The 16,220-nt window shown below is 36.0% G+C and overlaps 1 protein-coding gene across 2 annotated transcripts in view; it reads right to left on the bottom strand.

Moving 5' to 3' along the window:
- Nucleotides 1-16,220, bottom strand: part of BCKDHB (branched chain keto acid dehydrogenase E1 subunit beta) — a 241,402-nt gene that overhangs the window by 150,153 nt on the left and 75,029 nt on the right. For both annotated transcript variants that reach the window (XM_058661160.1, XM_058661155.1), the window contains exon 7: nucleotides 1,814-1,911. In XM_058661160.1, coding sequence (XP_058517143.1) covers nucleotides 1,814-1,911 — 98 coding nt within the window. The remainder of the gene's footprint in view (nucleotides 1-1,813; nucleotides 1,912-16,220) is intronic.

Here is a 16,220-nt window from a genome sequence, read left to right on the forward strand (position 1 = left end):
ACATATGGGATGCCAGTATCACTGGTAGCAGTTTAATCCTCTGAGCCACAACAGCAGCCCCACTATCTCACAATTTTTGTTTTGTAAATTTAAAATTACTAATTTTTTGAAAACCTCATAGACCAAAGAAAAATTAAAACTAATACTTAAAGAAATACAGAAGAAGCCAAGAGATGGCAGATTGCAAGAGATGAAAAAGAAAAGTTTTCATAAAGATAGTAATCAATGTCACATATCATAGCTACATGGGAAAGAAGTAGATTTAACAATTAGAAGAGTAATGGGTTGACAGAGTTAACAGGAGGTTTCTGTAAATTCATGGGAACAGAACACATAGCTGCAAGAACATAAGGATTTGGAAAACTAAATACAGATTACATAAACAGTTTTTCAGGTTGATAATAAAAGAAATGAAGATGGTAATAGCAGCATTTAAGGAGAAAGCTATTTGTTAGAGAGTGAAGAGAAACACACCATTTTACTAAAAACAACATGGAAATGAAAAACTGAAGGTTCAAGACAGAAAATGAGCTAATAGGTCCCAGTTCTGGAGAAGGTAAAGTAGATACAATCTGAGACAGATTTGGGAGGTAAAGACAAACAGATATCTCTTCTCCAAAGACAAAGAGAAGGGATTTGCAGTCAAAGTGCTAAAAAAAAAAAAAGAAAAGAAAAGAAAACCTTGCTTTTCTGCTGAAGAGAAATGAGGTCATATGCTGAGGACCACAAGAATAATTCAAAAGCAGAGTGAGCAGTAGGCATTTGGCTCAGTGGATGAAAGCCCCCGAGATCCCCCATAGGAGTGTGTATATTCAAACTCAGCTCTGCTCCTGATTCCAGCTTCCTGCTAAGGCACACCCAAGGGGACTACAGCAAAAGTTCAAGTTTCAGGGTCCCTGCCCTCCATTTGGGAGACCCACACTGAGTTTCTGGCTCACAGCTTCAGCCAAGCCAAGTCTAAGAGGTCAGAAAGAAAGTCTGTGGTCAGAAAAAAAAGAGGTCCTATACTTTAAAAAGCCTGGACATGAAGCAACTTGATAACAAGTGAAGGGGAAAACAGAGGGGGCTCAGCAAAGAGGACCTATGGGAAAACGGAAAGGTACAGAATTCAGAAGACTGATTGCTGGGTGCACATAGCCTCCAAAGCCATCACAAGAAAGGTAAGAAATGGTATGAAAAAGATCAAAAGTCAAGTGCAAGACAATAATGGAAATATGCAATAAGTACTTTAAAATAATGAATGTTTTTAACAAATATATTGCTTTAATGACTACAATGCTCTAAATAATGTATTTTTGTGAACTCTCAACATATTTTTAGTGACTTCACCATTTGCCTATGTATTTTATTACTACTAAATAGGCTCCTCACCCTCATTAATAAATCAATACCACAAGCTTTCAATTAAAAGCAACTTCTGGGAATCTAACATACAGTATGGTGACTGTACTTGTATATATACATACTGTATTGTATCACTTAGCTGAAGTTTGCTAATAGAGCAAATCTTACATGTTCTCAATACACGCACACACATAAAAATAGTAAACAATAGAGACGAATGTGTTCAAATCATTGTGGCAGCGATTTGAAAATACACAGTTTACAAACATAAAATCATCACATTGCATACCTTCAAAATATAAAACCTTATTTATTAATTCTACCTCAATAGGTAGAAGAAACAAATAAGCACTAAACACCCCTAGCTTGAGATGCACAGGAAACGTTTTTTTTTATATATAATGGAATTTAAAATTAAAAGTTTCCAAGCACAGGATAGGCCTTAACAGTTGGGACCAATCCTACTGACCTGAGTGCCCCAGGCAACCAGGGTGACATCACTGCCTTCCTGAATAACTTCGGCTTGGGAGAGTGGGATGTTGTAGGGTTCCACAGGAACTTGTTCCACTAAATACATAATAGAGCAGGAGAGAAATGAAAATGTTTTGACATTTTTGCAAGGAATATAATAAATTAAAATAAGGCATTATTTTCATTATTTTCCCCAAATACCTTAGGTTTCATAAAACACAAATAGTATCTAACACTTGGCTTTATGATGTTGTTACATAGATGATCAATACAGTAGGAATGTATTAAGTATATCATGAATAGTGGATCAGAAAAAAACCTTTAAGTAGAAATTAAGCAAATTTTTAAATAATATTCAGGGAAATGTGTTTATTAACAATATTTATTAAATTAAAATAAGATGTTAGTAAGGAAAATTTGGTGTATGGTAGATGGAAATTCCACATCATTTCTGCACTTTTTCTGTAAATCAAAAATAGTTATTTCTAAAGCAAAAAATTTTTACTAGAACTCCAGAAATTTTATTAGACTGTGTTAAATTCTAAGACCAGTTTCCTATTAGGCAGCAAATTTACATGAGCTTAAAATCAGGGGAAAACACATCATGGCAATAATTTTTTCAAGTCTACCGAATTTTTCTGCTTTACATATACAAGAAGCTAACAACTTTATTTTCAAAATTGAATACTACAGACCTCAAAAATATTATCCTAAGCATCAAACCAAAAGAAACAATAAGCCACCAGTATCCCAGAGAAAACCATATCATGATTTCTCTGCCCAACCCAATACATGCAATATGGAGTTCACTAATGTGAGAGGAAAGCATGGAGTGAGTTTTTAAAGAGAAGCCAGCAGAAAACTAGGAAACAGACTTAAAGGTTGTATGTCTAGAAGCAAGCCCCCAAATAACTGGTTTGGCAAAGATGCCCCCGTAGCCATCAGTGGAGGGAGGAGTGACTGCTACTGAATCACAGCTAACTGAGGCATTGTGCCCAGAACCATGGCACAACTGTTTAAGCCACCATTTGCGACACACTTGCCTCATATTGAAGTGATGTTTGGACTCATGATCCAATCCACCTCCCTTCAGATGGGCCAGGGAAAGCAGTGGAAGATAGCTTAACCTATGTACTTGAGTTCTTGCACCCACATGGGAGACTTAGCTGGAGTCCCAGACTCCTGACTTCAGCCTGGCCTAGCCCTTGAGAGCCCTTTTGGGAGTGACTAATAGACTGAGGATCTGTCTTTCAAATTAATTAATTGGCTGATTAACTTTTTAAAAATACATTTTAAAATGGTAACACTGAATCTGTGAGGTGTCTGCAGATTGAATGGATCCTGCTTCTCTGCTAATGGTTGGGAAAATTAGTGTAAATTGGCCCAAGTATTTGGATCCCTATAACTCATGTGGAAAACCCAGAAAAACTCCCAGCTCCAGGCTTCAGTTTGGTCCAGCACTAGCAACTAGAATCATCTGATGGAGTAAACCAGTCCTTGGATGATTTCTCTCTCTCTCTCTCTTTCTCTCTCTCTCTCTCTCTCTCCCCTCCGTGTAGCTTTCTCAAAAATAAGTATTTTTAAAACTTAATAAGTAAGATTATTAAATTCAGTGGTGTTATTGCTAGCAAGGTAGTAGAAGATTGTATTTCCAGTTTTGGAGTGTTTTTATATTAAATTTCTATAATCAATACTAAAGAGAGCTAAATATCCCTTGAATGATTACTATGATTATTCAAGAAGAAAAAAATGATTTAAAAAAGCCTTAAAATTAGTTTTGTAGGTAAAGTAAAGTAAATGATAATTAAGCTAACAAACACAAAGTAGTATTAGGAAACTTATAAGAACTAAAGTACTTTTTTTTTACATTTTTGTGCAGCACACAAACTGTATTAAGCCAGATGCTTCCACTAAAAGCAAATGAAATTTTTGTAAGCATATCCCATTGGATCACTGCAATGCCATTTCCATTTACATATTTTCTAAGGCTATAGTAGCAGTTGAATAATTGCAATAGAGTCAATATGGTCTGTTTCCTATAGAACCAGCCTCAATTGAAAGTAATGCTTTCAGAGGTTGGTTTTTCAACCTTTTGACTGATGACTTCAATTCAGTATCAGATGGATGGATGATGAATGAACCTATATGGATGGTGCACAGACAGACAGATGGGCAGATGAAGATAGGCAAACAGGAAGATAGGCGATTTCAACGAAAATAGTATATTCTACTCAGCAGCTCATGATTTTAATCCAAAGTGAGTCAGGAGCAATAACAATCACATCTAGCAACCATACCAAAAGCAGCACATCAGCTTTTTCCCATCCCTAAGTCCTCCTTTCCCTGGCAACAAAGCTGCAGGCCAGTAGGCAAGGATTGAAGCCAACACACATCCCATCTTGCTTGTGAGTCAGTGGCCACCATTCAAATTGCCATTGTAAATTACTTGCCAGCCAATGACTATTAAAGTCCTAGAACACATGGCCCTAAGGGCCAGCACACCAAAAGAAAGGGGTTGGCATCTTGGCCTGCTTCATTTGAATAACACCCAGTGAATAACTAACTGCTTCACTGCCTTAAGTTACCCTGAATAATGACTCACTATCCTTATAATATTTTTAAGATTTATTTATTTATTTATTCACTCCCCAATCAGCCGCAATGGCCGGAGCTGAACCAATCTGAAGCCAGGAGCCAGGAGCTTTTTCCAGGTCTCCCATGTGGATGCAGGGTCCCAAGGCTTTGGGCTGTCCTTGACTGCTTTTCCACGCCACAGGCAGGGAACTAAATGTGAAGCAGGTCCACTAGGATTAGAAACAGCACCCATATGGGATCCAGGTGCGTTCAAGGTGAGGATTTTAGCCACTATGCTATTGTGCCGGGCCCTATCTTTATAATCTTTTAAGGAACAACACAGAAAATAAATCTTTACTATCTATTTTTTAAAATATCATGTGAAAAACCACATTGCAGGAAAATAATAACAAAATTAAAATTCCTCTTCTTAGATTGGCATAAATTTAATCCTGAAAGCAGGAATTTTAGTATGTAATTTATTTCATCTTGCAAAACAAGTCACTTAGAGAACAAGCTCTAAGTCATAGATATTTTTTAGTTATGTTCATTTAAATGGCATTTATTCCAAGAGAAGTTACTGTTTCAAAATAGCATTCTTGCATTCTGTCCCTTGGCTATGTGCTTTCTGAAAGACAGCAAGCAACAGGAACTGGAACACTGATCCATAAACAATCACATTACAGAGTCCTATTCTCAAAGGAGGGATATTAACTGAAGTCACGCCATTTTCCTTGTGCAGATTACATTCAAATCTTCGCACTACTGAGCATTCCAGAGAAATCCTTCAACATCAAGAATATATGGAAGAAATGCACAACTCAGAAAAAAGTTCAGAAATTGTTACAAGACAAAACGTTTTAAAAGATGCTATTATCAAACATGATGATTTTCTTTCAGATTTATTTTATTTATTTGAAAGAGTTCTGGAGAGAGAGAAAGAGAGAGAGAGAGAGAGAGAGAGAGAGAGGAGAGGTGGAGTGGAGGAAGAGTAAAAGAAGGTGAGAAAGACAGAGTCTTCCATCCACTGGCTCACCCCACATGGCTGTAATGGTAGGAATTGGTCAGGCCAAAGTCAGGAGCCAGGAACTTCTTCCAGCCCAAGAAGAAGGGGCCCAAGAAGTTGGACCATCCTCCACTGCTATTACAGGCACATTAGCAGGGAGCTGGATCAGAAGTGGAGAAGCCAGAACTTGAAGGGAATCCCCCGTGGGATGATGGTACTTCAAGTGGCAGTCAGCCAGCCACACCACAGTACAAGCCCCAGACAGAATAGGTTTTAAGGTGTTTATTAAAATTTTCCACATATGTACTTTCTCGTATCTATATATGTACTCACATCCAGGCTAAACCTTTATTTTAGAGATTAATGCCATGAATTAGCTTGTGCTTGGTCCTATGTTATTTTCTATTTTTTTTTTTAGTGTATGTGCTGTCGAAGCAAGCACCTTATATTATTTCCTATGCTTCTCTTCTTTCTCTTCAAATTTTCTTCTAAGAAGTCATCTTAAACATATTTTGTAGAGATATACATATAATATAGACATATGTAATATAAAGAGGACATTTCTGTGGAAATAGAGTACTCAAGGAAATGGAAGAGTTAAATGTGTATTATTTTATATAACATATATGAAAGCACAAATTTACATGATGTCCCAGTTAAGGGTGAATAATCAAACCCATGAGTGGTATTTCTAAATTCCTAGAAATGACTTTCCAGCTCCTTATGATTTAACATATTAATAATTCATGAAAATGGCATCTGAAGGAAAATAGCAACTTATTCTTAACGCTACAAGTTCCCATGAAGCTTACTAACACCATCACAGAGTTAATACAGTCATTTATCTGCTATGGCACTATTCTGTAGTGATGCTAGTTTCCCTGCAAATGGAAACATTGTTGGTGCATTAATTCATGCTGCATTATACAAAAAATAATAGAAAGACATAAAAGTTCTCTTTTTTAAAACATGGGAAGGAGAAATATTTCAAAAAACAGTAGCTCACACTGCCTTGTTACTAAAACGTATTCAGTGTCTAAATTTGAAAAGCCTATCTTGATGGGCAGAATTTAATCAAAATGGGGGATGTGGTAAAAAAGGCAAATCAACCCTATTAGAAGGCAAGTTCCACCCCTGTGCTTTCATCTAATTAACACAGTGATCTCTAATAGTTTCATATTATGTCTATGCCCCTGCAATTGTAGAGGCATCATAGAACAGAAAGACACATTAAGTTAATCACCAAAGATCTTTTGTGTTCTTGCAAAGAAAAAAGTATTGCAATTTAAAATAATTCAGTGATATTAAGACTGTAAAGAAGTGTTTGCTCCATGAAGAGTAATTCTTATCCCTATTATCATTTGCTGAATGAAACTGTTACTGACTGCAAATGAGTATCTCTAATGATATAACTTATTTTTTCAATAGCTAATCTCTCAGATTTTTTATACCTTTCAATTTTATATCTTACTCTTAACACTGAAGTTAGAGATAAAAAATTACAGAAACAAGAAAATTATGCACAATTTATCCTGATAGTCACTTTGCAATTATTTTCCAAACACAGAAACACCCAATCTTCTCCCTTCTTCCTCTTAGATTATTGAAAATCACAATATTAAAAGTCAGAAACAAAAATGCCATTATCAATGCAGTGTTGATAAGGTTTACTTCTCTCTAGTTCATGCAAAACAAAAATCTAGCAACATTGTCCAGGCTTGCAAGGATGTCACCATGTGATTAGAAGATAAAACTAACTTTCAGAAAGTAAAATAATTGTTAACCTTTGATACTACTTAATCATTGGTGATTAATGACAGCATGTATGGACAACATAAATTAGTAAAAGAAGTCTCAGTGTCGCAGCAGATTAAATCTAAGAATTCTCCGGGAAACAATAGTGAGAGGATACCATGTGATAGCATAGGCCTTCAAACTGTAACTATGACAGACTTTACTGAATCTTAGGGCAAAAGAAAGGACTGCTGAGACGTGAGAGATCCGTTTGTGCAGAAAACCGTTTTTAAAAAAGGTAGATTTGAAGGCATAAGTTCCGTGAGATGCACAAAGGCAAAAAACCAGCATTCTAAGCAGTAGATCATCAGAGTGAATACCGGAAAGGTCAAAACAAGCCGAGTACAATGCTGTAGGACATCTGTGATGACATACAGCATATGCACATTTGCAGGGTACACTATGACATTTCAATACCTAAATGATTGAATCAGGTAACTAATATATCTGCTCCATTGGACATATATCACTTCGTTGTGTTGGAAACACGTGAAATCTATTTTGAAACAGTTTGGTAATTACTACACTTCTTACCTACCCTATACAACTTTAAAATTTATTCATCCAATTCAGCAGCTTCCCTGTGCCATGAACATCCTCTCTCCATCTCTCCATTCCAATATCCTTCCCAGGTTTTGGTACCCACTATTCTAATGTTTACTTCTTTGAAATTATCTTTTCCTGTCATATACAAGAGAAAATATAAAGTATTTGCCTTTTGGTGCCTGAACTATTTTGCATAAAACTGTGTTTCATCCACAGTACTGAAAATGAGAAAACTTCATTCTTTTATGGCTGCCTGATGTATATCACATTTTTTATCCATTCATTCATCAACAGACGTGTGTTGACACTGCATTTTGACAACTATGAACACAACTGCAATAAAATTGCAAGTGCAGATACAGATACCTCTTTAACACACTGGTTTCAATTCCTTTGGATAGACAGTCAGATGCTTTGTTTTTAATGCTTTTTTTAATAACCTCCATAATTTTACCCCTAATAGTTGGATTGATATTCTTATCCACATTATACAAGAGTGTATCTTTTCCCTCCCGCTGCCAGCATTTGTTACCTTTTTATAACAGACATTCTAACCAGAGTCAGATGATGTTTCATTGTAGTTTTGATTGGCATTTCCTTGATAATTAATCATATTTTGCAATTTTTCATGTATTTGGTCATTTGCATATTGTTTTGAAAAATGTTCAGTTTAGTTACCCATTCTAAGTCTCAACTATTTAGGATTTTGCAGCTGAGTTGATTGAGTTCCTTAAATATCTGAAAAACTAATCCATGGGACAGTTTGCAAATAGTTATTTTCAATTTTGTGTGCTATATCTTCACTCTGTTAATAGTTTTCTTTGCTGTAAGGAAGATTTTTAGTTTGATGTAATCATTAGTCTGTGTTTCGGAATCATGGCCAAAAATACTTTGCCTAGCACATTATCTCAAGAATCATTTTTTTCATATTATTTCTTAGAAGTTTCATAGTTTGAGATGTTATACTTAAGTCTTTGATAAATTTTTCAGTTAATTTTTGAGCAGAGTGAAAAATAAGGATGGGAGTATCATTTCTTCCCATGTTTATGTGCAGTTTTTTTAAATTTACTTATTTTTATCAGAAAAGCAGATTTACAGAAAGAAGATACAGAGAAAGAAGATACAGAGATAATGATCTGGTTCTCCCCAAGCAACCACAAGGCCAAAACTGAGTTGATCCGAAGCCAGGAGCCAGGAGTTTCTTCAGGGTCCCAACACCTTGGGGCATCCTCTACTGTTTTCCCGGAGCACAAGCATGGAGCTGAATGAGAAGTGGAGCAACCAGGATATGATCCAGCACCCATATGGGATCCCAGTGAGTGCAAGGCGAGGATTTAGCCACAAGCCCTGATGTACAATTTTTATAGCATCATTTATTCAAGAAAGTTTCTTTTATCCAATGTACATTCTTACTATTTCTCTTGAAAATCAACTGGAGAATTTACTTCTGAGTTCTCTAATGTTGTTCCTTTGATCTATGTGTTTGTTCTTATGCTGATATTGTAGTATTTTGATTACTACCGCTTTGAAGTAGATTTTGAAATTTGTTGTTACAATGCTACAAGCTTTGTTTTCTCTTGTAATTATTTTGGCCAGTTAGAATAGTTTGGGGTTCCACACAATTTTTAGCAGTGATTTTTCTATTTCCAAGAAAATGCCATTAGCACAATGATAGGAATGGTACTGAATATTTAGATTCAAGTAGTAAGGGCATTTTAACAATATTAATTCTTCTAATCCATAAATGTGGGATATTTTTTTCATTTTCCCAGTGTTCTTTTCCATTTCTTTCATGTTTTTTAGTTTTCATTATACAGAAAATTCATTTCCTCAGTTAAATTTTTCCTTGGTATTTTGAAAACACTGTGTTTGGGATTGTAATCTTGATTTCTTTCTTACCAAACCATCACTATTGGTGTTTAAACTAATAATTTTTGTATATTAATTTTGTATTACACCTTTTCATAAATTTGTTCACCAAATTTAACAGTTCTGTGATGGAGCCTAAAGGTGTTTCTGTGTATAAAATTATGGCATATGAAGAAATGGATAAATTGAGCTTCTCCTTTCCATTTCTTTATTACTGCTCTGGCTGTGACTTTCAATTCTATATCAACTAAAAGTGATTGTGGTGAAAACAGACATCTTTGTCTTGTTTCTGATTTTGTAGAAAATTGTTTCAGCTTTCCTAATGAGAATGACACAGGCTGTGGATCTGTCATACTTAGCTCTTTTGATGTTGAGGTACATTTCTTCTATACTAAAATATTTCTCCTTTTATTATGTAAGCACATATTGGGATAAAATTCCTAATGCTAATTGCTTTTGCTATAGCCCATGAGTTTTGCTATATTGTGTTTTGATTTGCTTCAGTATTTCTAAATTTCATTTCATTTGGTTACAGTCAAGGTCATAATTAGTAAGTACAGACATAATCTTGTTATTGTATTTTTTCTGTATTTATTCACCCATTGTTTTATACAGCCTTTGCTTCTCACTCTATTATGGTTTCATGACTTTCTGTGTTGATAGAATTTGATTTTTTTTCACATGTTATCAGCTTTATGGTTGAGTTACCTACTTTCACATGTTATCATTTTACTTCTGATGAAGCACTCTCTGATTGCTTGTAGGGACAGTCTAGTGGTGATGAACTCCCTCAGCTTTTTTTATTACTAATAACATAGACGTCTTCTTCATAAATAGTTTTTCTGGGTATAATCTTCTTGGCTTGACAATTATTTCTTTCAGGAATTTTGAATAGATAAACCTTTGCTCTAGCAATCTATAAGATTTCTGTAAAAAAAAGTCTCTCTTACAAGTGACTTATACTTTTCTCTTGTTTTAGAATTCCCTTTATTTTACATTTTCAATAGCTTGACTACTAAACAGCATAGTGAAGATGTTTTCTAGTCAAACCTCCTAGGTATTTTCCCAACTTCCAGGATCTGGTGTCTGTAACTTTCAAATCACTTAGAAAATTTCAGCTATACTTCCCAGTTTTTTTTCTCCCCCTGAATGTCCCTATCACCTTTTATCATTGAATAACAACAATGAAAAGGAAAAAAATTCAACTTTCATTCACCCAGAAGAAGGACTGTTATTCAGCACTAGAAAGAGCTATCAGGGGGTAGGCATTTAGCCTACCAGTTGAAACACCAGTAAAGACACCTACTTCCCAAACTGGTATAAACACCTGGCTGCAACTACTGACTCCAGCATCCTGACAATACAGACCCTAGGATGGGACACTGACAGCTCAAGTACTTTGGCCCCTGACACCCACATAGAAGACCTGGATGTAGTTCCATCTCCAAGCTTCAGCCTAGTCCAGCCCCTGCCATTTCAGGCATCTGCAGAGTATGAATTAACATATTAAAGTTGTTTCTCTCTGTCCCGCTCCTTCTCAAATAATTTTTTTAAGAAGAGCTATGAAAAGACAGGGAAAAATCTTAAGTATATATTTCTAAGTGAAAGAGGCCAATTTGAAAAAGTTTGACTTTGTATGATCCCAATCATATGTCTTTCTAGAGAAGATAAAACAAAGCACAAAGCAAAAAAAAAAAAAAAAAAAAAAAAAGCAATTTTTGGTTTGGGGGAAGGAAGGTATAAATAGATGCAGCATTCTTTCAAGCAAAACAACCTTGGAAAACTGGTCATGGGTGAAACATACCCTGAAATAACAGAGGCAATATATAACAAACCCACAGCCAACATAATGAATAGAGGGAAAAAGGAAGCATTTTTAATAACATCTAAAACCATATGCATACAGTCAAAACATTCACATATTTGAATGAATGCATAGAAAAGGACTTGCTAAATAAGTTAAAGAGCAATGTTTAAACAGTCTTTATTATGCTACACCAAACTCTGCTTACATGTAACCAAACTGTCAATGCTTTACATACATATATAAATGTAACTGCACAGAAAAGCACCTGAGGTAACTGGAGGTGGAGCAACACAGACAGGACAACGTACTGTTCTTATTCTCAGCATCGTGACACTTGAGCTTTGAGCAAGAATAGATGAGTCATTCCATCAAATTTTAAAACAGAAATACATCAACTCTATCACATAGCTTATGCTTAGTCATTGAGAACATAAACATCTTAAGGCCAATTATACAAAAGAGATATTTAAATTTCCAACTTAGAAAACTGAATAATATAAAAAATATGGTAGTGGCAAGTATTTGGCAGGATAGTTAAGACACCCCCTGACATTCCTGCATCCCATATAGCAGTGTCTAATTAGAGTCCTATCTCTACTTTCAATCCATCTTCCTGCTAATGCTCACCATGGATGGTAGCGGATGGTAGCAGATGATAACGCAAATGCTTAGATCTTTACCACCCACATTGGAGACCTAGATAGAATTCTTGCCTCCTGGTTTCAGCCTGGCCGAGTTTCATCAGGTATAGCCATTTGGGGAATGAACCAGCAGATAGAAAGTATCTTTCTGGCTCTATCTTTCTGTCATTCTGCCATCCAAGTAAACACATAAATACTTCTTTAAAAAGAACAAGTAAACATGACTTGAAGTCAAATAAATGAAACTGAAATGAGCTGATAATAATGGATACACATTTAAAAGTGCAGATCAAAATCTGGCAGTAAATACAAAAAGGTCAAGAAGAATTGGATGATGGATTCACACATTCCTCTTATCATCTCTTGCATGTCTCCATGTGAAAGAATGGAAAACAGACATAATCTTCCAATTCTCTCTGCATCCACAGCATTTTGCAATGTAATTGCAGCTTTTCACAAAAAGAGCTGGAATCTATTTGTCCTTTGCTTAAATTTGGCCTTTGTTGCCTGATATGAACACAGAAGTGATGATATGCCAGTTCCCAGCCTGGGCTTCTGCAGCCTTACACACTTTCCTTCACTCTATTAGGTCCTTAACTTTAGCCAAGCAAACAAGTCTAAGCCAGTCTGATGGAAGATGAAGGACAGGTAGGGAAGTCCCTATGAGCCACAGTTTCAGGTTTATAAGTTGGCCCAACTATGATGGACACACATACAACCCCACATGACTTAAACTCACTACAGACCTATGAAGCAGAAAACAGGAGATCATATTTCCCCAGATGTATCTGGCCTAAACAGCCTACAGAGGAGAGGCATAAAACTAGCTCTTGACTTAAGCCTTTAAGTTTTATGAGAGGCTTGTAAATCACCTATAGCTCATAAAGTATACATTATCTTTATAGTGAGAGAAAGCACTGTTTAAAACAAACAAACAAACAAACAAACAAAAAGTAAGGGAGAAGAATCGGCCCTGTAGCATCATTGTTTAAGCCACTAGTTGCAATATCAGTATCCCATATAAACAGTGGTTCAAACCCTGGTTGCTCTACTTCCCAATCCAGCTCCCTGTTAATGAGCCTGGGAAAGCAACAGAAAATGGTTCAAATATTTGGGCCTCTGCCTCCCCATGTGGAAGACTAGGATGGAATGCCTGGCTCCTTACTTCAGCCTGGCCCAGCCCTCCTGTCTGTCATGACAATTTAGAAAGGAAACCAGTGGATAAAAGATTTGTCTCTTTCTCCCTCTAACTTTGCCTTTCAAATAAAAAGTAAATCTTCAAAAAATAATGACAGCATTGCTAACCACTCATTACAACACTGTCTACATCAAAATATAAAGTTATTTTAGTTTTCAGCAGTACATAATTGAAAGTAGTACTTAATTGTAAAACAACAAAATTAAATTAGTCCAAAAGTATAACAGAACTACATCATACTGAAGGCTTCAGTTGGCTTTTAACACGAATCTATCACTGTCCTTACACAGGGAACTAGTGAAGTCATACTTCAAACTCAAACAATCTGCTTTCAAATCCATATTGCTAACCCCTTTATTAGGCAGCTCCACGACAGAAGGATTGCCCACAAGAACAAGGAGAAATTCTGCTGCTCTCTGATATGAAGTTAAAATAATAATGTCTAAAAAATAGAGCAGCATAAGCATATATTTACAAATATGAAGACAAATTAGCAAAAGAAGCTAGTAAAAAAAGTTGAAAGAGGCTGCCTGGTAAAGACAGGGGCATAGAACTAGTGGGAATAACACAAGGAACTGTTAGTTGAAGTTACATTTTTTGACTTTCAACTCTATATAGGTACTTTTTTCTTTATACACTACTTTCAAAACAAATATATGTTCTTTCAGTGAGTCCAACTTACTCCTGTCATTGAGCATACCTAGTAATAAATGTAGTAGCCTACCACAAAAGTAGTACTAATTCCTCTCTCATACTGCTACTTACCAAAATCATTTTTGGATACTTTTATCAATCAAAAATAAGTAAAACAATGCACTCCTCATTACAAGGTATTAATTCAAATACACTTCGTGTATACTGCTTAAAAAATAAACATCCTTGGGGCAGGCATTTGGGGCAGAGGTTAAAGACACCACTTGGGACCCTCAAGCCTCTTGCTGGAGAACATGGTTTGAGTCTCAACTCTTTCACTTGTAATCCAACTTCCTGTATAATTTGTAACCTGGGAGGCATCTGACTACTACTTTAATAACTGAGTCCCTACCACCTACATGGGAGATGCAGACTGTGTTCCAGGCTCCTGACTTCAGCCAGGCACAGCTCTAGATTTTGTGGCCATATGGTAGTAGACCTCTACATGTAAGATTGATGTCTCCCTATCTCTGTGTCCATCAGCCTTTCAAATAAAAAAAAATTAAATCCTTACCATTATTATGACATATTTTTGCCTGAAATATCTCTTTTTCTCAGGAGCCCTGGAAAGCCATACATAGCAGTACAAAGACTTCAGTCTTTTTAAGTATGTCTTTTTCGCTAGAAATCAGAGGGAAGCTACACGTACTTTGATGCACAAATATCAGGTTTCACTCAAATAAAATCAAAAGTTCAAAAGAAATAAAACGTTATCTTTTATGCAATACCTATATCTAATGTCATGTTGACTCACTCTCTTTGAATCATGACTATTCAGTACATTTTTGACAAAGCCTAGATTGCCCTTCCTTATCTATCTTGTCTAAATAGCCCTCTGCTACTTCTAAAAGGATCAATTATACTTAAATGTCATAATTACAATAAATAGTCAGGAAATCCAAAAATATCATTAATTTTCCTCTACATTCAGAGGACAATAATTTTTATATATTGCTTATATATACTCAGATTAAGTAGGCATAAAATTCAAAATGCCTCATAAGAATGATTTGTCTATTTTTATCTTCTGTACAGTTTATAAAATTAATGCTTTAAATGAAAGAAATCAGTTCTTTTTGTAGACTAGCTATGTGGGAGAGTTACCACAGGACATGGGTTTGAACAGTTAATGGTTTACAGGTACCAGGCCCAGAAATGAGGGTAGCAGTTAAGTCAGGAAGAGCTGTTATTGGAATAAGGTTCTACTGCATTCACCAAATACCCCCCAAACTCAGGAAGATTATACTTCCCAGTTGTCCTACCTTAATCCAGGGTCATATGATTAGGCAAGCAGAGGCTGTGAACATACCAGACTAAGTCAAGTCATTTTTATAACTTTCAAAAAAGTGACTTATTTCAATGTCAGTGGAGAAAATGCTATAGAATGCACTCAAACCTTTGAGTATGTACTACATAGGGATATACTTCCCACGTGCATGGTTACGAAAGTATATTCACCTTGAGAGTATTTCTATCCAGGTTAAAAGTATCATTATTAGGTTAAAGTTTCATTGTACAAAATTTTTTGGTGAAAAATATAGAGCATATTTCTTGGAAGGAAGCTGGGATGCTGGAGGAAATTATTTCAGGTATAATTTCCATTCAATAATAATCAGATGGGATGTAAAATTGGGGTGTATTACAGAGAAAGCAGCCTCTGGGAACAAACCACCTTGGTTTAGAATGAGCAATGGTGCAAAGTGTTCGGCCCCTGCTTTAATTATCCACATCTCACACTGGAACATCTGCTTGAGTCTCAGTCTGCTTGAGAAGGCAGTACATGAATGGCTTAAGAACTTGGGTCCCTGGTATCCACATGGCTGACCACGATGGAGTTCACAGCTCCTGGGTTCATGGTTTTCTGTTTTTGTTTTTGGGTTTTTTTGCTTTGTTTTGTTTTTGTTTTTGTTTTTCAGCCTTAGCCATTATGGTTTGGAGAGGGATTCAGCAGATCAAAGGCCTCCTTCTTCTCTCCCTTTATGTGTCACTCTTTCAAATAAATCAGTAAGTCATTTTCAAAGACTGTTATTTGTCGTGAATCTGAAAGAGTGACACAGTGGGAGAGAGAATCTTCTATCCACTGATTCACACTGTGAGTCCAAAGCACAGCAAGGCCAACGCTAGGAGCCAGGAGCTTCATTTGGGTTCCCCACTTGGATACAAGGAGCCAACCACTTGATGTATCTCCTGCTGCTCTCCCAAGACTTCAGTAGGGAGATGGATCAGAAGTAGCTGGGCCCAGCATGATAGCCTAGTGTCTAAAGTCCTCACCTTGCA

This window comes from Ochotona princeps, chromosome 1, assembly GCF_030435755.1.
Source record: "Ochotona princeps isolate mOchPri1 chromosome 1, mOchPri1.hap1, whole genome shotgun sequence".
NCBI classification, from domain to species: Eukaryota; Metazoa; Chordata; class Mammalia; order Lagomorpha; family Ochotonidae; genus Ochotona; species Ochotona princeps.